Source organism: Callithrix jacchus, chromosome 3 (genome assembly GCF_049354715.1).
Source record: "Callithrix jacchus isolate 240 chromosome 3, calJac240_pri, whole genome shotgun sequence".
Taxonomy (NCBI): Eukaryota; Metazoa; Chordata; class Mammalia; order Primates; family Cebidae; genus Callithrix; species Callithrix jacchus.
Genome location: NC_133504.1, coordinates 31,973,278 through 31,995,578, shown reverse-complemented (window position 1 = coordinate 31,995,578; position 22,301 = coordinate 31,973,278). Strand labels below are relative to the sequence as shown.

Sequence of the window (22,301 nt, the reverse complement as noted above, 5' to 3'; positions counted from 1 at the left end):
AGTGAAGAGTTCCATTTGTGTAACGGACTAAGGCAAACCCTACTATGATCTCAGGGAACTGTAGTACTAAAATCCCATAATTCCAAAAATATAACACTTACATGTTTAAAACTTAAAAGAACTCTAGGACCCATAATCTTCCCCAAACAGGTAAAAATTTAATGTAGCTCTCAATAGGCATTACAAACTTAGGTAAGTAGAATAAAAGAAAAAGAGAAACATCTAAGAAGTCATATCCAGAGGCTAGAGACATCTGTGGACAAGGAAGATAACCCAGGGAGTTGGTTAGAGCCTATTCAAAGATCCTCCCTGACCTCTAGATTGGGAGACTTTATAATATCTTTCCAACAGGATGGTGTCTGTGATTGACATGTGTAACTGATTCTTTCTTTATCCAAGCATCACAGTTTATTGTGGTTTCCCTTTTCCTATGCTTTCTCTTTTAAGTTAAGTTTAAGTATGGGAAGTGGTTTGCAAATGCAGGTAATTAGGTCATAGGTGATTCATTGCCATCATTTGCTGAGGACAATGGCTAACCAGAGAGCATGGATTTGTGCTGAAATTAGTGACTGAAAGAATTTTGAGGTGTCACTTGTGAAGAGTAATAATCTCTTTTCAGGAGATAATGGAACATGACATAAATATCTGGTGAGCAGTAAGATGGACTGTGGCAGAGATGGACTAGATGCTCACTAATTCCATCCCCTTTTCCTGGCCATAGAGAAAGGCAGTATTTGCCAGCTTCCCTTGCAGTTCAGTTGGGCCCGCAATGGAAGGATGTCCATGCACTCAAGTCTGCTCCATAACAGCCTATGTTCGATGTTCCACACAGTCTCTTTTACTCCCTCCGTGACCATGTACTTATAAAGGCAATATCAAAAGATGGAAGGAGTCTACAACTTTAAATCATGATTTGGCAGTGAACCTCAAAGGAAAGTTGGCCAACACACATCAGGCCATGACACGGGGAAGAATCCTCTTATTTTCTATGTTAAGAAGCTGAGATTTGAGGGGGTTGTATGTTAAAGTGTCTGGAGGTTATCCTGTAATATAGCATTCGATTTAATTACTGGATTAAATTCCACTGGTAACTTGATATCTTTTTTGTTATATTAAAATTATTTGAATCTGAAGAAAATGTCATCAAGAAATTGAGATTATGAAGTGTAGTGGAAAGAGCTGTGTTTTGAGAAGTTCCATTCCTTGTAACCCCTTTACTAGATTATTATCTAGTAAATAATAATTACTAGATAATCGGCACTGGGAAAGTCAAAGAATTTCCCTGGGCTACAGTGCACATCTGTAAAATGAAGCTGTTATTAGGTTTATTATTAGGTTACCCAATTATAGGCAGAAAGCCAGGCCAGAAATTTGTTCAAGGTTTTTATGGTTTTTGATCTATGATTCCTTGAAATAGGAGTTAGCTCTAAAGCACAGGAGTATTATGTTTTTTTTTTTACTTAAAATGTTTGGTTATCATATGATACCTGACAAAGAACAGCTGTATGCATACATATTATGTAATAGAATGTTTTAGTAGTATTAACTCATGCCCTGCAGTTTTATGCTATCCAAATATGACATATTAGTCATTTTAGAGACAAGACAACACAGATGACAATTTCAAAAGGAAACTATTCCCTAAAACTTTGAATATCCAGTAGTTTTACACACATCTCCCCACATCTCCAGCCTTCCCCTAACAATCTAAGGATGGGATTTTAGCAATATCCTCACTTCTCTTTCTATGTTTTATCAAGTGAAATTCTATTCTTTCAGATGGTTTCTCTTACTATCAACTCACTAAGGTTAATTCAAGGTCATTATTTCTACATAACTGTTAAGGTCTGAATATGTGTGTCTTTCCAAAATTCATGTCAAAATCCTAACCTCCATGGTGATGGTATAAGGAGTTGGTGCCTTTGGGAGGTGACTAGGTCATAAGAGTGGGGCCCTCATAAATGGTATTAGTGCCATTATAGAAGAAGTCTGAAGAAGCCTGTGTGTTCCATCCACCATGTAGAGACACAGTGAGAAGGCACTATCTATGAATCAGAAAAGCGGGCTCTCACCAGACACCAAAACAGCCAGCACCTCGATCTTGAACTTTCCAGGCATTAGAACTGTGAGAAATAAATTTCTGTTGTTCATAAGTTACCAGTTTGTGGTATTTTGTAATAGCAGCACAAGCATACTAAGACAGTCAAATAATAAAAATTATAAAATAAAACAAAATATAAAGCAAAAAAACTCACAAAAAACTAAATGATTCTTTGTTCATATTTAACTATATGTTCAACTGCTAATAAATCAGGCTAATCAAAACACTTTCATTCTTATAAAAAGGTAAAACAGTAATTAAAATATATCTAATATTAATTTAAGACCTGGAGAACAAATGGAATTTTCCTCCTTAAAATTAAAATGAAGAATGTTGCAGCCAAATCTAAACAAAGAACATTTAAAACTCATTTTGCTAATGCTTACTTTTTCCTAATCCCTGGAAAATAATGGCTAAAGCCAAGCATTTAAACTTAAAGCAGAAAATAAAACATGAAGGAGAACACTCTTGAATTGGTCTTCAAATTATTTTTGCAATTGTGTAATTCACAATTTGTTGTAAAAATAATAATTTTTAATTCTATTACTGAGACATTTTTAGAAAAAACATAGAAAAATACAGAAGGTAGGATTCTGATTTTTTAAAATCATCTTTAGATGACTCCATACTTACTTTTCTCCTACTGATTCTACTATACAGTATAGAATCCAAGAACATGAACTTTAATTTATATAATTTTTAAGGTCACTAACATAATAAAAGGATGATGTCCAAACTAATAAAAAGAAAAACAGTTGTTTAATTGGAATTAAACTCTAATATTATATGTCACTAAGGTATTTATATTAGTTTGCTAACTACCCAAACCTATATGAACATATTATATAACACAAATGCAAATACTGTTGTAAACAAGGATAACATTTGTTTATAAGTCATCCTCTTCACATTTCTTTAGCATTCTACTTACATACAAGCCAATTTGAGGTAAAATAACTTTCCACTCACCAACGTGGAGGTTTGTGAGGCGTCAGCCAAATCCCCTGAGATCTGGGGTGTTCGCGTGTTGTTTGGAATTCTGTGAGGGTTACAGGCTATCGCTTCACACCAGCCCAGCATTTTCTCCTTCCTCTTATCCCTTTTCAATTTCTGAAATTCTGAAAATAATTTACATTCCCTGAAACAGGTCACTTATTTTAGCTGTGTTTTGGAAAATATATATAATCAAAATTAAATCAACAATATAACAAAATACTAATGGAGACTTCTTTTTTAACCAGGGGTTACAAGGAGGAAAAGAAGAATATGCCAATTATTAATAATAGCCTAAAGTCACAGGACAATAGAAAGAGTGTACATCTCTTCAAAGAACCTAATATCTTTTATACCTCTCTGTGACATTATTGTTGATAATGGGAATTCCTTGTGCCAGGTTCTAAGTGTTATTTTCAGGGATCAACTTTTAACAGTAAGTCCTTACCTTGAGAAATAAGAACAGACCCAGGTCCTGATAATATCTACATATTTCAATGACATCTAAAAACTTGGCATAGCTTTTCAGCTAAATGTCCTACAGAAGCAGAATAAATTGAATACAGGTCAGTGATAAATATTACTCATTCTGGCAGAGCCATGATTTTTCTCTCTCATAAAGTTCTGCCATCTAAAATTTTTTTTTTTTCTTGGAAATCGAGTCTCTTTTTGTCGCCTGAGCTGGAGTGCAAAGGTGTGATCTTGGCTCACTGAAACCTCTGCCTCCCAGGTTCGGGCGATTCTCCTCCCTCAGCCTTTTGAGTAGCTGGGATTACAGGCACATGCCAATATGCCTAGCTAATTTTTTGTAGTTTTAGTAAAGATGGGGTTTCATCATGTTAGCCAGGATGGTCTCGATCTCCTGACCTAGTGATCTGCCTGCCTCAGCCTCCCAAAATTCTGGGATTATGGGCATGAGCCACTGTGCCTGGTTGAAAAAAAAATTTTATTGCAAGTATAATAAATTTAGTGTGTGACATCTATCACCAGTTTAATCTATTCAAAATTAATAATTAGAAAATCCTTACTATGTCACAAATAGAAATATTCCACAATTCTTTCTAGATTTCTAGAACTTCTTATTTGGGGGAATGTTTTGTCTCTGAAAAAGTCATATCAACAATGACTTTTAACATAATGGGGAAACATTGTTTCCCTTGTAAAGTTTTACAGCCTACTTTTCTACTCCACCACCCTCCGTAATTAGAAATAGTTTATTGCAGGTCTTTAGTTAAATGCATTACACTGTCAATTAAATATCAAAAATAATGTGGAGTAATTATTTTTCACAGCATCCAAAGCAATTAGCAATCTGGTGGTTTATAACATTTAAGAGAATCAAAATTGCACATTTCATAGCACTAAGAAAAGAAACATAAAGAACAGTTGCACTAACAGATTGATGAATTATTACTCTAAATGAAAAAATACTCAAGTTAAATACATCTAAACAATGTAAATACATCTAAACAATGAAAATGACAAAAAGATCTTTTGCAAAAAATGTCTAAGATACCCAACAGAATGGATTTCTTAATAAGACCAGCAATGTAATGTGAGTGACTCATTCAATTGAGGTAGAGAGAAATAAGGGGAACTTGGAAACAATTGTTTGAATGGGCAACAAATTATTAGTGCTTGGCCTTTCAAACACATTGCTTGAGATTTATGTAAAACTGTGATCTATTCAATACAAAATCTGCATATCTAATTTGCACTCTACAGAAAGTAAATATTTCCTTATTCCCATTAACATTATCTTGGTTACTCATCAGCTTTTAACTGCATTTCTTGAAGTGCGCTAACAGTAAATGAAAATGAGGATCCTTATTCAAAGGCAAGAATAAAATGATACATAATGATGTAAACAGTTTGATCAAGTATAAAAAAAGGTTCTACTTCTAAATCATTTACCATTTTTTTTTCAATTTTAACTCTATAATTACTTATAATCACTATAGTACTTATAATAAATTGCTAAATTCATTCATGAATCAAGAACATAATCATGTGGCCCACAAAATTATGACATCAGAAGTATCCATCCTGAGATGTGTTTGTAAAGGTAGCCAACTTCTTATTTCCCATTCAGATTCTTTTTGATGCTGTGGTAGTAGTAGCTTTGTCACTCCTAATTCAGTCAACATTAATCCATACATATTTATGAAGCCCCTACTATACTGTAGGTACTGAAGTAGGAATAGTAGTCAAGAGAGGATAACTTTCATTTTTTATGTGATTGGGATCCAGTGCAGCGATCTATTCTAGAGAATTTTAAAGTCCATGAACACTAGGATCTTTCTGATCTCTAAATTTTAGATTTGTACGCTTACTTGCCTGCTGCTCCTGATCGTGTCTTCCTTGAAGCTTGCCTGTGCAAATCATCTTTTAGAACTGTTTTGCTGGACTGCTGTCAACAAATCATCATGACAAAAGCTATAAACTTTTGGCTACACCTGCTGAAGTATTATAATAAAATGTCAACTTCATTCTAGTTTTCTATTGCATACAACTGTCATTATCTTATTTCAAGATTATTAGCTGGGCTAAATAATTCAGAAAGTTAAAACACACATGTTTAATATAAATAATATGTTAATAATCATTAAATACTATCCATGGACATTGTACAGGCTATTATAAGAGAGCAGAGAAGAAACAAGATACATTGCTATAGACTGGAAAGTTTATAATATATTTTGAACATATATGAATGTTTATACAGACAGTTAAGTATGTGAGATGAGACAAAGCAATATAACTACACAGCTTCCCTTCAGCTTTTTATTAGATTAATGTAGAATATATGAAAACTATAAAAATGTCTGTGATGGTTGCATTTCTATATCTGGACATTCATTTCATGTCTAAGAGGTAAATTGCATTTAATGACTTACTCTAAATAATACACATCTTCTGAGTTGTCAGCTACCTTAGAATCATAGCATCATCTCTTGGAGAAGTCAGTCTCAAAAGGGGCCAAGCATTTTGATTCATGCCTGTAATCCCATCATTTTGGGAGGCTGAGGTGGGTGGATCACTTGAGGTCAGGAGTTCGAGACCAGCCTGGCCAACATGGTGTAACCCCGTGTCTACTAAAAATACAGAAAATTAGTCAGGCATAGGGGCGTGCACCTGTAGTCTCAGCTACTACTCAGGAGGCTGGGGCAGGAGAATTACTTAAACCTAGGAGGCGAAGGTCACAGTGAGCTGAGATCTTGCCACTGCACTCCAGCTTGGGCAACAAGCAAGACTCTGTTTCAATAAATAAATAAAGAGCCTCAAAGAAGCAACATGAGTATAGGTACAAATCAGAAGGGAGAGAGAGAGCAGCAAACAAGGAGAGACCATTGCCTTACCCCTTAAATCTCTGTTGGGAAGGGGCTGTTATAATTGCCCAATGACAATATCTTCTTTTCTGTTATCACAAAACACTTCAAATTTTGATCACATTTCAAAAATATTTTCTTCTTTGCATCATTGATGCTAAAATATAGATTTTAAAAATAGTTTAGGTGAGTTGAGAGAACTGAAGAATTGAAATGTTGATTGCTAAGCCTCTGTAGACCAGCCTTTTTCATACACAGGTCGGGAGTACTCATCATATTTTTAGGTGTAAGAATGTGCTGTCAGCCAGAAGGGTAGGCAAATTATAAGCATTTATAATTAACCCCAAAGCACTTTGAAATTTAAGTATCATTAGTAATATATCAAAATAGGAAAGTGGTCATTAAGCACTCATGTTAATTGCTATCTAGCCATTGAACCAAGCTAATATGAGATGCAGCAATGAGCAACTCATATAATGATCACAGGAAATTGAGATTTAACTAAGCTTAATTTTTAATATGCTACTTCAAGCAGATATTGAATTTAATAAATAGCAGCATAGTGCATTCTCTGTGAACTACACTGACAACAAATTAAAATGAGGAAAAAATGCAAGGCAATTGGGTATGTCTTATGGAGAATAATTTACTTTCAATTCAGGAAACATCTACTGAACATTTTCTTTGTGCCAGACATTGGTGCGTGGAACCTTTGTTACAGAGAGAGAAAAGATCCAGAGCTTACAATTAGGAAGGACAGAGAGAAGTAAGCCAATTTTTGTAAGACAGTGTGTTAAGTGCTGTGAAAGCAGTACACTGAGCACTATGAAAACTTTGAGAACAGACATTTAATTTAGCCTCAGATGCAGGGGAAGGTTGATTTTAGATGACTTTTCAAAGAAAGTAAAAATTACAAGTAATTTATATGAAAGTTAAAATTGTTACTCTTCTAAAGGCTTCTGTCGCTACAAGCTACATTGCACAACTCCAGGAGGCATCATTCACATTGCTAACCACGTAAATGTCACTGTACTCCAAGGGATGCTTTTCACCTTAACACCATGAGCATGGTATGCCTAGAGTTGTGCAACCTGGCAGCCCTGCTTGGCTGATTTCTCCAAGTGAACTTTACTATACTCACTTTATTTTACCCCAGACTAATGTAATTTAATCTTAAAGTCAGAGATTTGTTTGCCATAGGAAAATGCAGTTGCCTACCTCTATTTATCTCTCTGTCTCAATGATTCCCTTCCTCAAATTTCCCCATTCCATATCTTATCCAGTAAAGTGCAGTTATGACTGAGCTAAATGCTTCTTCTCTTAACCACATGCATAGAACTGAGAAAGTGCCCACCTTCCTCATTCTCAAATTTGAGACTTGAGAATGATCTTGTCTAAGAAAGTAAAGGGCTTTTAAATAGAAAATTTTAGAGATTTTGTGTATTTGTTTTAGCTAATGTGTCATTAAGAAATATAAGTCTCAACTGTTAGATAGCCCCTCACCTAAATAATAATAAAGTTCAATTCCATTATGAAATAAACAACTTGCAATTAAAAGAAGTGAAAATGTGTGTGTGTGTGTGTGTATTCCAAGAATTACTCAGTATATACTGAGAAAACGCTAACATGCATGCCTATAATTCACATTTGCTGCTGCCGTGGACCTCTGAGTGGATGTTTCGAAGTGCTTACACAAGAATTGTTCTTAAAGACTTGGGTGCCAGTGACCACCAAGGACTTCTTGCTCAGGTTGAGTTCTGTAAGAACAGATGACTGTATATGATAAATTTATTGCTATGTAATGAAGATGTGCCCTGGGGGCGGGGGTCCTCCTAATTTCTGCGAGTAGGATGTTAGGTTTCTCAAATGGAGGGAGAGGTTCATAGTTATATTCCAGGATGTGGAAGAGCAACTGATATAGAATCTAATAAGTAATTGTTAATGATAGAATGAATGAGAAGATAAAGAGGAGTTCTTTTCTGAATAATCATAAGATGACTTGTAATGAAGGTTTAAATTCTTTGGTGCTATTAGCGTAGACTAACTTAAATACATATTTAGTATACAGATTTCTTCTAAAACATTTTCCCCTCTACCTTACAATTACTTTTAAAACCACTAAGCTTTCTGTGAAGTCTGATAAGCTACCCTCACCTTGTAAGGTAGCATGATGGTGAATAAAGAAATGACACAATACATGGAAGTAGGGCTCTCATTCTCTCCTCTATTGAGGCAGTGCAGAGAGAAAACTTTGAAAAAGAGTACTGGTAGCAACATGAGCCATTGTCCTGGAGATCCTCAGGAACAGGAAGGACAGGCTTCCAGGCAGGAAACTTTGGAAAAACTAGAACAATAGTGACTCCTCCAATCCTAATTATATGAAGAGATGTAAGTGACCATGAAGAAGAGATGAAATACCCTCATAAATAGTTACACCCAGAGATGGGCAGTTGGTGTTCTTCAGTGAAGACTAAAACCTTCCTTATGGAATTGACTGCGTTAGCAAAGAACTCAGCACATAGCTTGGGCCAATCTTGTAGACATAAAAATGAAATGTAGAGACTTCCAGCTTAAGCTCTGACATGTAGAGAGTTTGGAAGTCATCACTCCCATTCTTATAAGAAGATAAATCTACATAAAAACTGAAAATCAATTATTTTTCTTAGACTCATTAGACAATTGAAGTTGCAGAACAAACCACCACCCCAAAAATATGGAGACGGGAAAATCATGGTCGATTTCACAATTCTTGGAGAGAAGTGGATGGAGCCCTAACTAGGTGGAAATTCTTAAGCTGTATCTTCAATAAATTATTGGAGACACAGTGGGGATTAGCTTGAAAGTGAGAACTTGCAGGAGGCAGCATTAGCAGTGGGGACTCCACACTTTCCTGGGTTTTACTACTAGGCAACTTACCTATATTTCATGAGAATATGGAGAAATATACAATAGTGGTACTAGCAGGGGGAGAGGACAAGTAAACACCAGGAAATGCCCCCAACAGTCTTATAGAAAATAACTTATTCTCCAAGGGAAAATATATTGCAGAGGTTTCTAACCCACCAGAATAAAGGGCATTTCTTCTACTCCAGGTTTTTCTACTCTTTCTGCCCTGCCTATGGTGGGGAGGAAGGCTAACAAACCCTCATGAAGGTCAGAGCCCTGAAATCCAGGTTCACTAAAAGACTTAGATTGAATCATAAAATTACAGAATACTTCCCCTCTACTGTACCTTGCTATGACACCAACAAGGCTTCAGGGTAAAACAGTGAATTATAGCTTCAAGAACTTCAGGATGCACACTCTCTTTGAGGAAGAGTACTTTGGGAGCCCAAAGGCAGCAGGATAGACAAATACTACGGCACTACGAGAATTCCATACTATAGCATTCATTAAATACAGCCCAAGTAGTAGCCAGAATAACACAGAAACTCACATTACCTAAGTTTCTATTGCCTGTTGTGTCGTGTTTGGCTTTCTACAACAATAACAACTTACAGAGCATTCTAGAAAGCAGGCAAAAACAATCTGAAGAGACATATGAAAAAGCACTAGAACCAGTCAAATATGACACTACTAATAAGTCAGGGAATTTAAACTATCTACGTTAATATGCTAAGGGCTATATTGGAAAAAGGTGACAACATCAGGAAAACGGGTAATGTTAGCTGAGAGATGGAAACACTAAGAAGGTATTCAAAGATGTCTAGAAACCAAAACATTGTAACAAAAATGAAGAATACCTTTGGGCTCATCAGTAGACTGGAAGTGCCCAAGAAAGGTGTCAATGAGCTTGACGACAGAGAAATTCAGAACTGAAATGCAAAGAGAACAAAGAATCGAAAAAAGAAACAGCCGAACATCCAAGAACTGTGGTATAGTTTTTAAATTTGTAACATATGCATAACTGGAATACTAGAAGAAGAAAAAAAGAAATAATAGAGCAGAAGAAATGTTTCATGATACAAGGTTAATATACCAAGTCAACCGCTTTCCTGTGTATCTTTCTTATGTGCCTATACATCATCAATGCACAATTGAAATTTGAAATTAAAAAATACTTTTTAACAGTGTCAGATATTGTCTAGATATAAATATAACTATTTTACAGGTTTATATTAAAAACTGTAAAACTGATTTAAAACTCAAAGAAAATCTAAGTAAGAGCAGAAACATTCTGTGTTCATAGATGGGAAGACTCAATATTGCTAACACACAAATTCTTCCCAACTTGAGCTATGGATTTCATGCAATCTCAATCAGAATCCTAAAAAGGTATTTTGTAGACAATGATAAGCATATTCTAAAGTTTACATTGAACGGCAAAATTCCTACACCAGTCAACATAATATCGAATAAAAACAAAGCTAGATAACTCACACTGCCCAGATCCAAAAGTTACTATAAAGTTACAGTAATCAAGACAGTGTGGTATTGGAAAAAGACTAAATATAGAAGACAATAAAACATAATATAGATTTTAGAAACAGACTCATGAATAGAGTCAACTCATCTTTGACAGAGGAACAAAATCAATTCGAGAGAAAGACTAATCTTTTCAATAAATGGTTCTGGAACAACTGGACATCCATATGCAAAAAAATAACTCTAGACACAGATCTTATACTTTTCACCAAAATTAACTAAAAATGAATCATAAACTTAAATATAAATGAAAAACTGTAAACTCCTACAAGGAAACAGAAAAGAAATTGTGGGTGATCTTGGGTGTAGCAATGAGGTGGTAGATACAACACTAAAATTATGATTCATGAAAGGAAAAATGTTGCTAAGTTAGAATTTATTAAAATTCTAAACGTTTATGCTCTATAAAAGACTTTTAAGAGAATTAAAAGACAAGCAACAGCCTGGGTAAAAATATTTGCAAAATACATATTGAATAAAGGACTTGTATTCCAAATATATAAAGATTTCTTAAAACTCAATTAGAAAGTGAAATAACCAATAAAAAATAAGTAAATGATCTGAACAGACATTTCAATAAAGATGTACAGATGGATACCAAGCATATGAATAAATGCTCAATATCATATGTCATTAAGGAATTGCAAATGAACAATAAGATGCCACTACATATCTATTAGAGTGGCTAAAATGCAACAAACTGCTAATAGCAAATGCTGACATGGATACCAAGCAACAGGCATTCTTATCCATTGCTTGTGGGAATACAAAATAGCACAGCCATCTTAGAAGACGATTTGGTAGTTTACTAATGAAGTTAAACATAATCTTATCATACAATCCAGCAATTGTGCTTATAGCTATTTAACCAACTGATTTTTAAAATTTACGTCTTACAAAAACACGTACACATATGTTTATAGCAGCTTTGTTCATAATCACCAAAAACTGGAAGCGACAGACATGCCCTTCAATTGGTGACTGGAGAAACAAATTGTGATACATTCACACAAATGTCATATTATTCAGTAATTAAAGGAAATTAGCTATCAAGCCATAAAAGAAATGGACGACTATTAAATGCATATTGCCATATTAAAAAAGCCAGACTGAACAGGGCTACTTTCCGTATGATTCCAATTATATGACATTCTAGAAAAGATAATGCTATAGCAGCAATAAAATGATCAGTGGAGGGCAGTGAAACTACTTGGTATGGTAAATATGTTACACTACGCATTTGTGAAAATCTTATAGAACCTCACAGCACAAAGTGAAAACCTTAATGTATGAAAATTAAAACACATTGTTTTGGAGTTCAGAGATCCCAGCATGGAAAGCAGGCTGTGAAAAATACAATCTACATATATTAAAATTATAGAATCACCTCACTGAAGATGGTGAGGGAAAATGTGCTGACCTAAGCTAAGCACCTTTAGAAAGAGGTGCAGTCTGAGAGGTTAAAAGAAAAATATATTGTACATAAGCAGTGTGCTCTAGTTCACGACATAGTCCCCTACAGAGGTATGACTTAACAACTCTGACAGCCGTATAAATGCATATGATAAGTGAACAATTAAATAGAGGGTTGGCAGATAGTAGAGGACCAGGTTTTTAATTGTTGGAGTGGGAGGTTGCAGATAAGCAAGTGGAGAAGCATATGCCATATAATAATGAGTCAAAGTTGGAGACATTAATATGAACTCATGTTTAGTATAATATGAATAAATGTGATTACATAACATGTATATATACACATACATTAGTATATATTCATATATCTTCCTGCTCTGTCATTTGACAGGTCCCGGAAACAATGATACCCTAGTGGCAACAAATACGCTCAGTGCCCCAATTTGGGTTTTTAATACTGTTCTCCAGTAGAAGGAACCAGGGCTGCTTCAATAAATGGCTGATTCTGGGGCTAGGGTAGGAAAAATACAAGTTGAGCCTGGAGAAGCTTGCAGTGCTAGCAAGTAAGGAGATGCTTAAAAACAACACAAAACAAGACACAAACCAAACACAATTTCGGGAATATATCAAAAAGACACAGTCGCTAAAGAAAATAGCTCCACAACTGGCACAGCTGATACAAGTTGAGGAACAAAATAAAGTAGTAACAGATTATGAACCAAGTATAACATAAACATCCACAAGTCTATACTGATGTAATGAATAATTGCATAAAGAAATAAATGAAAGAGACAGACAATCTCTTGTGCAGAATTGTAACTTATCTGCTCAGAAGTGGAGGAGGAACATAACTTCCCACACCATTGTGAACTGTACATAGAAACTTCCTTCTGAAGAGTACAATATGAAAAGACAGAAAAGTAACTTTACAGTAAAGAAACCTGACAAACATACTTTAGCCAGGTGATCAAAATGATACATTGACTTAAGATGTGTTGGAAGTGGTACTTTACCTCTAGGATCTCCCTGTTAAAAAAAAAAACACATAACTCCAGTCTAATCATCAGAAAACAATGTAGAACAATCTCAATTGAGGAACAATCTCAATTGAGGAACATTCTGCAACAAACCTGATCAATAATCCTCAAAACCATCAAGGACATGAAAAAGAAGGAAAGTGTAAGAAACTGTTACAGCTAAGTGGAGCCCATTGAAACCTGAAAACTAAATGTAATGCAACCTGCATAGGATGTGGGTAAAAAAAAAAATTAGTAAAAATGAAGAAAATACACATGAAGTTTGGACTTGAGTTAATTGCAATGTATTAATATTGATTCACTAATTATAATAAATGTAATATACCACAGTAAGATGTTAATAATAGGAGAAATTTTGTGTAGCATATATGGGATCTTCTTGTAACAGGTTTGCAATTTTCTAAAACTGTTCTAAAATTTAAAAAATATTATTTAAGAATGTGTATTATATTTTCAGGTCTGTGAGAACTACATTTTATTTCAATATAGAGTTCTAAGCAATAACCTGTAGAAAAGTGTGTATGTCCAAACACTGGCTGATAATTTAATAACACTAACAAATTGTTCCAAATATATGGTTCAGGCATTTATTGTAGGGAAAGGTAACAGAGAAAGTTAGAAACTTTGAGTGGAGTCAGAGAGATCCAAGAGGGCTGATTGCTAACAGTTTGGAATTGTAGCTCCCAGTGAAAGCACAGAGAACAAGAGGACGCCACACTATCAGATGAATTTTCATCACTCACGGACCAGAAGATTCCCAGTGGAGGGGCTACATGGGTCCTCAGCGCGACTCTTGTGGCCAGCGCAGCAGTTTTGCCGGTGCCTCGGCACGGCAGCTCTTCATGCAGAGTAAACGGGAGGAGATTTCTGGGCAGAAGAGCACCATCAGTCTTATCGCTGCTGTTTTGGCCGGTGCAGTGGGTTGCTCGGATTCCAGCGCTGGGAATCAATAAACTGGGAATCCACTCAGAAACCCAACTAGAAAGGCAGTAATTGTAAAGATGACTGATGGATAAATTTATAACAAAGGGAAGAAACCAGCCTAAAAAGACTGAGAATACCCAAAATCAGAACCCCTCTCCCTCTACAGGGGATTACAGTTCCTCATCAGCAATGGAACAAGCCCTGATGGAAAAGGACTGTGTGCCATTATCAGAAGTAGGCTTCAGAAGGTGGATGATAAGAAACTTCTGGGAGTTAAAAGAACTTGTTCTAACCCAATGTAAAGAAACTAACAACTTTGAAAAAAGTTTTGACGAAATGCTAACAAGAATAGACAATATAGAGAGGAATATAAATGAACTAATGGAGTTGAAAAACACAACACAAAAACTTAGTGAAATATGCACAAGTTTGAATAGTCGAATTGATCAAGCAGAGAAAGGATATCAGAGGTCGAAGACCTACTTAATGAAATAAAACGAGAAGACAAGAATAGAGAAAAAAGGATAAAAAGGAATGAGCAAAATCTCCAAGAAATATGGGACTATGTGAAAACTTAATAGGTGTACCTGAATACAACTAAGAGAATGAATCCAAGCTGGAAAACACTCTTCAGGATATTATTCAGGAAAACTTCCTGAATCTAGCAAAGCAGCACAATATTCAACTCCAGGTAATACAGAGAACACCACAAAGATATTCCTCAAGAAGAACAACCCCAAGGCACATAATCGTTAGATTCACCAGGGTTGAAATGAAGGAGAAAATACTAAGGGCAGCCAGAGAAAAAGGTCAGGTTACCCACAAAGGGAAGCCTATTAGACTTACAGCAGATCTCTCAGCAGAAACCCTGCAAGCCAGAAGAGAGTGGGGGCTGATATTCAACATCCTTTAAGAACAGAACTTTCAGCCCAGAATTTCATATTCTGCCAAACTAAGCTTCAAAATTGAAGGAAAAATAAAATCTTTTTGAACAAGCAAGTACTCAGAGATTTTATTACCACCAGGCTGGCTATACAAGAGCTTCTGAAAGAAGCATTATACATAGAAAGGAACAACCAGTATTAGCCTTTCTAAAAATATACCAAAAAGTAAAGAGCATCAACATAAAGAAGAACTTACATCAACAAATGGATAAAATAGCCAGTTAACATCAAATAGCAGTAACCCTAAATTTAAGTCGACTAAATTCCCCAATCAAAAGATACAACCAAAACCTAGTGATATGCTACATCCAGACCCATTTCACATCCAAAGATACACAAAGACTTAAAACAAAGCAATGGAGAAAGATTTACCAACCAAATGGAGAGAAAAAAATAAATAAATAAATAAAAAGCAGGAGTTGCAATTCTCACATCTGATAAAATAGATTTCAAAGCAACAAAGATATAGTGGTAAAAGGATCAATGCTACAATAAGAGCTAACAATCCTAACACCCAGATGCATAAGACTCATAAAGAGATTTAGACTCAACGAGACAGAAAATTAATAGGGATCTCCAGGACTTGAACTCAGATCCGAAACAAGTAAACTCAATAAATATTTATAGAGCTCTCCATTTTAAATACACAAAATATACATTCCCCACCTTAAATACACAAAATATTGATCGGCCATTATTAATACCCAATTTTAGAATAAAGTTACATTCCCGTTTTCTCTCCCTCTATTTCTTCCTCTTTCTTCCTCTCCTTCACTCCTTTTTTTGTTTCTTAAAAAAAAAAAAAAAAGAAACTGAGTGGAGTCATATTTTATTTTCTTAAGAAAAATAACTACAGGAGACTAGAAGAAAAACATATATCACTGATTTAGGACTAAAGAGTGAAACAAATTTGTTTCATTACTCAAAAGTAATCACCTCTGGACTTAAAATAAGCCATCTCTCTTTAAACAAAGGAATTTAGTATGAAAATAAAATTCATTGAAATTTAAAGCAATGCCTTAACAATATGTTTTGCTATGTGTATCAGACATACACACTTTCTCAAAACTCTATTTCTCAAAGGCATGAAACTATGAGTGTATAAGAAGTGTAAAGAACAGAAAGCTTGGGTTTCTTGAGTAGCTCTTTATGAACGTACTTAAAGGTGTCTGAATAAAATATGGATTTACAACTTTTTCCAGAGTGAAACATCTTTTGAATATAATAAGTTTAGCGAGGACAGCTGATAGTATTATAAGTTTATTTTTCACATAGATTTATTAAGAAACTGTATTGTCATGTGGATTTCAGTTCTGATTGTACTAAAAGCCATTGGAATGACTAGATATTCTGTGTAAAAATTTCTAATATATAGTTTTTACTACTCACATGGAGTCTGAAAAAAATGGCTTCTAAGAAGATCAGTTTTATTTCTGTCATGCTCTTTGAGTTGATTTCGAAAAAACTGCATCACTCATAACCTGTCAAATATGTATGAAAGATCTATGCCTTTGTAACAGATAGGCAAGACTGAACATTTAATATAAATATTTTACATACACTTTATTGTTTCACTTAAAACCACAACATCTGGGGTGTTTTATTATTTAATATAGAAATAAAATCTAAACAGTTAACTTACGAAAAAATGTATGAAAATGTAAAGACTTGCCTGAATATCTAGGTTTATTTTGGGGATTTTTATCATTTATATTAATATATTTTTTTCTGATAAATTTTACAAAACCCTAAAGATTAAAAATTGCCATGTATAATTTGTCCTTCTGTTTCTGTCCATGTTAAGGTAATGAAGATCTCCATTCCTTTTCTTTCCCATATTAACAGCTGAAATTTCTACTAAATTCCTTAGAACCAAAGAGATATTTTTATCTTTTGACACTGTTACTCTTCTAAATGAATTATATATTTTCTCCTTGACTTTGGCCTCTTGGGAACTCAGAAATCAATTAACAACATAATTTAATGTTTTCTAATGTTTCTAGTATTTAGGTTTACAAACAGTATAATCTTGAGCATTTTTTTTTTTTTTTGAGATGGAGTTTCGCTTTTGTTACCCAGGCTGGAGTGCAATGGCGCCATCTCGGCTCACTGCAACCTCCGCCTCCTGGGTTCAGACAACTCTCCTGCCTCAGCCTCCTGAGTAGCTGGGATAACAGGCACACGCCACCATGCCTAGCTAATTTTTGTATTTTTAGTAGAGATGGGGTTTCACCATGTTGACCAGGATGGTCTCAATATCTGGACCTCGTGATCCACCCGTCTCGGCCTCCCAAAGTGCTGGGATTACAGGCGTGAGCCACCGTGCCCTTACCTATATGTAACTATTCCAAAAATCTTCATAGTTCTCTCAAAATTCTTTTGCCAATTATAAAAACTACACTCAGATAAATATATTTCTAAACTGCATTACTATACCCAGAGTCAAAGGATTCTTTTTTTATGTAAAATAATTTATTTAAGGTTTCAAATATACATACAGAATGAAAATACTGAAAAAATAGCATACAAGTTGGAAAAAAGGGATCATATAGAATTAGGTGTTCTGATTATAACACCTTTATGAATTATATATCATTCAAATATCATCTATGTAACAGTATATAAGTCAAGATATCTTTAGGTAACCATTTACTCAGAGATAGGCAAACTAAAAGTTAAGGGCAAACTTCTCACCTTCATTTTAAATACCACCCACAAGCCCACAGGTCCCCATGGCCACACTCACTACTAACCATCTGGCTATGAAACTGGGGTTCCCACAGCACTCTCAGTTTTAATAGTTCACTAGGCCAATTCATGGAACTCATGATAGCACAATACTTGGAATTACAGTTTCATTATAGCAAAAGGAATCCAATTAGAACTAGCCAAAGAAAAGACATAAGAAGTCTAGAAGCCTTTAAAAAATGAAACTACTACAGCCCTTGAGGACAGGTTAGTCTTCCAGCAATGAAGTATCTCAATGACCAAAGAGTACTGCCCGCCAGGGAAGCTCACCTGAGTTTTTGGTACCTAGAGTCTTATTGGGGTTTTCTTACCTAGACATGACTGAGTCATTCCCCACGTGACTTACTTCCTAAATTGCCTGGAGATTAGGCTGATACCACATGACTCGAATTTCTAATCACATAGTTACTCCTTCCGGCATGGCCAGACTTTATCCTAAGTCATCTCATTAGTGTAAATCATCTAAGGGCTTGCCATGAGTCACCTCATAAGCATAAACTACCAGTTTTGGTCTGAGAGGCCCAATTTAAACCTCCCTCTTCCTTCTTCATCTATTTTTTGAACTATGATATTTATATAAAATGAAGACAAAAAGAGAAAGAGTACTAATGTTTTATCAATTAGTCTTGCCATTGAATTTCTCTGTTAGATAACTGAACAATGACTATAAATAGAAATTTTGCAACACTAAGCATATGGAGGCCTATTTGTGGATTTCCTTCCATATATGAAGTTAACTGAACACACATATCCATAACTTAGAATTTACTTATTTTAATAATAAACATTGTTTATAAACTAATAAGAATTAATTCAAATGGTAGAAATATAATGAATAGCCATTGTATACTCAATCCCCTTTCTTCAGGGACAGTTTACCTGAAGAATGTTTCAGATACTGACTATCAAGACTCTTTTTTGCAGTAGGCTGATTTGCCATGCACTATTCTTTCCCATTTCCAGAAACCACTTTGTTCAAATTCCAAAAATGCTAATATAGATATTCACTAGTATCTAGGTTTAAAATACCACAATTTAATTGATTAAACAAACATCCAAAATTCCAAGTGATAATATCCATACCAACTTTCGTCAACTGCCTTTTTTTTTTTTTTCCTGAGAAGCTTATTCTTCTGGTGAGTAGTTTTCTTATATTCTCCTTTTCTGTACTAGTTTCTCTGTGATTTCTCTGCCTGCCTCATACTCTCACACTTGTGGACCTGCTGTCTACACTAAAATACTCCATCAGTACTTCAGCAATATTTTGTCTGGTTACTTACCTGTTTCCCTATCTATGTGAACTTGTAGTGTGTTTATTCCATTATCAAAGGGCCTTTTGCATTGCACTGATATTAGTTGTTAATTGTCTGCCTCCCCATCTGCACTGAGCATACTCCAAGGAAAGGATGGGGTGGCCGGGCACGGTGGCTCAAGCCTGTAATCCCAGCACTTTGGGAGGCTGAGGCGGGTGGATCACGAGGTAAAGAGATTGAGACCATCCTGGTCAACATGGTGAAACCCCGTCTCTTCCAAAAATACAAAAAATTAGCTGGGCATGGTGGCACGTGCCTGTAATCCCAGCTACTCGGGAGGCTGAGGCAGGAGAATTGCCTGAACCCACGAGGCGGAGGTTGCGGTGAGCCGAGATGGCGCCATTGCACTCCAGCCTGGGTAACAAAAGCAAAACTCTGTCTCAAAAAAAAAAAAAAAAAAAAAAAAAGAAAAGAAAAGAATGGAAGAATGGGGGCAATTTCAAATGGGTCTGTGACACCTCCAGGACCAAGAACAGATCATAGCACTCAGTGATATTCAACATTCAAATATCAAATATCAATATCAAAAAAGAAAGGAAAAATAAACAATATCAAAATAAAGAAAATAGTTTTTTTGTAAATTAATGAGAAAAATATATAACCCAATGATGATTACTCCTTTCCTGTCAACATGAAAAATGCATAGGAATACTATAAAATATAAATTTAAAAAGTCATACAGAGAGAAGTTCATTTATGAGGATATGAAAAAAACTGCAAATTTCTTTAAATACAAAAAGAATGTTGGTAGTAAACTAGTAAATATAAGATATATTGTGAAAAGTATTCCACAGTTGATGCTAAAAGAGAAAAAACATAATTTGAATATATCAAACATTAGGAGCTTTAAAACAGTTCTAATTTCAGTGTAATTTCACAAATGCATGTGTTTGTGTACATATAGCTAAATATACCCATACATACAAATGTGTACTTTGGAGCTGATTCCACGAAACCTAAATTTGGATATGTGAATAGTAACTTTTAAAACAGTATCTGTGAAGATCCATCCAAAGATAAGTTTGGCTTTTAAAATATATTCTGTTATACTGTGCAGACAAGTTGAACTGGTGATTTAAAAAAAAAAAAACCTTTGTTTTTTGACATAATAAAATAAAAAGGGACTTTGCTGGACTTTATATCATTCCAAACACTGCCTGTGTGGTGACAAGCAAGTGGTGTCAAACTTCAGGAATTTCATTTTTCTAAAAAAGATGAATAAGGCCATGTGAAATAAACAGGAAATATAACATGACACATAGTTTCCTGTCATATTGCTGATGGCACTATTTTCCCTAATATTTAATAGACCATTTAAAATGTGTCTAACAGCCTCTGTAAAAAGTATGAAACTTCAAACAGTAGTCTGGAATGAGCAAGGTTCTACTAAACACCCTCTCCCCAAAACCCTCCAAAAAAAGATCTCTAGAGAAGCAGGAGAAGGCCAGGAATGAATGTGTAATTCAGAGCTTAAGTGAGTGAGTTTGGTAACATTTAGGTATCATGCTTTATTTCCCCAAGCATAATTTAGATATGTGATAACATGGACACTTATGCAAGCTTAACTATGACTTCTGAGAAGCTAGGTATAAACAGAAGGCTGTTCTTTAGAAAATTTGTCACAGAGATGTTCCATGACCTTTGGCTATGGTAAATCCCAATTAACAAGGGCAATCCAACAGATTTGCTCATGTGATGAGCAGACTCAATTTTGCACAACCAGTAGGATGCATAAATGAAGCTCTGCACTGAGATGGCAATTCCAGAACAGGTGTAAAATCTGCCTCAGAGCCATCAATGTCTTGCTTCTTTTGACCCCAGAATTCACAATTAAATAAAAACACATATTATATGTTGCTACTGTTGAAAATCCCCTCTATATTATCTGTCAAACAACCCAATGGACATAGAAAAGTGCTGAAGCAAGAGAACCGTTTCAGACAGTTTACCTCTTAAGGGACATTATCAAAGTCTACCTATTTAAGACTAGAAAACACTAAGGCAATTAAATAATATTAAACCAGTGACTATTTTATATTACATGAAATTATATCTCAGTCACCTTACAACTTAGGTCAAATTTATGTAATAGTTTGACCATATTTCATATTATTAAAAATAGACACTATCTTGTCATTAATATATTGTCCATGACACCATGTGCATCAAAATCTCAAGCTTATATCTGAGTCAACATGTGACCACTCACATGTTGGATTGGTGGAAGTAATATTGAAGATTGGTATCTTTTGAAATAGTAAACTCTTCTGAGACTACCTTTGAATATGAGAGAAATATAAAGACTAAGAAATGAACATAGTTGAGGCCGGGTGCTGTGGCTCAAGCCTGTAATCCCAGCACTTTGGGAGGCCGAAGCCAGTGGATCAAGAGGTCAAGAGATGGAGACCATCCTGGCCAACACAGTGAAATCCCCATCTCCACTAAAATACAACAATTAGCTGGGTGGGGTGGTGTGTGCCTGTAGTACCAGCTACTCGGGAGGCTGAGGCAGGAGAATTGCTTGAACCCGGGAGGCGGAGGTTGCAGTGAGCCGAAATTGCACCACTGCACTCCAGCCTGGCACCTGGTGACAGAGTGAGACTCTATCTCAAAAAAAAAAAAAAAAACCGTAATGAACATAGTTAAATATTGGTCTTATTCTAAAAATCTGACACTTAATTTAATGACAAAGTCAAAACTCCAATATGTAACACTTCACAGAGATTGACAGTAGATTTTCTGGCTAAACAGAGTTTCTGTGTGCTTCAAGTAAAATAACGTAAGGAAAAAATGACTCATAATAGAAAAAGTGATTTTCCAATTCTCTATATTAAATTTTTTAAAATTTTTTGTATTACAGTTAAAGTGTCTAATAGGTCCAAATGACTGTCATTAAGATGTGTCTAGAAAAATATTTTCCATTTTAAAAGGCTTATCTTTCAAACTGATCCCATTTTTCTATTACTCTTGTTTTTGTCCAAATACATTTAAGGTATGCATGAATAAGGCTGGGCACAGTGGCTCATGCCTGCAATCCCAGCATTTTAGGAGGCCAAGGTAGGTGGATCATCTGA

The 22,301-nt window shown here is 35.1% G+C and overlaps 1 protein-coding gene across 12 annotated transcripts in view; it reads right to left on the bottom strand.

Moving 5' to 3' along the window:
• Positions 1 to 22,301, bottom strand: part of MARCHF1 (membrane associated ring-CH-type finger 1) — a 933,735-nt gene that overhangs the window by 314,093 nt on the left and 597,341 nt on the right. For 8 of the 12 annotated variants that reach the window (XM_035292742.3, XM_054252825.2, XM_054252826.2 and 5 more), the window contains one exon: positions 3,071 to 3,219. The exons of the other annotated variants lie outside the window; for them this stretch is intronic. In XM_035292742.3, coding sequence (XP_035148633.1) covers positions 3,071 to 3,181 — 111 coding nt within the window. In that variant the 5' untranslated portion in view covers positions 3,182 to 3,219. The remainder of the gene's footprint in view (positions 1 to 3,070; positions 3,220 to 22,301) is intronic. 12 annotated transcript variants of the gene reach the window in all.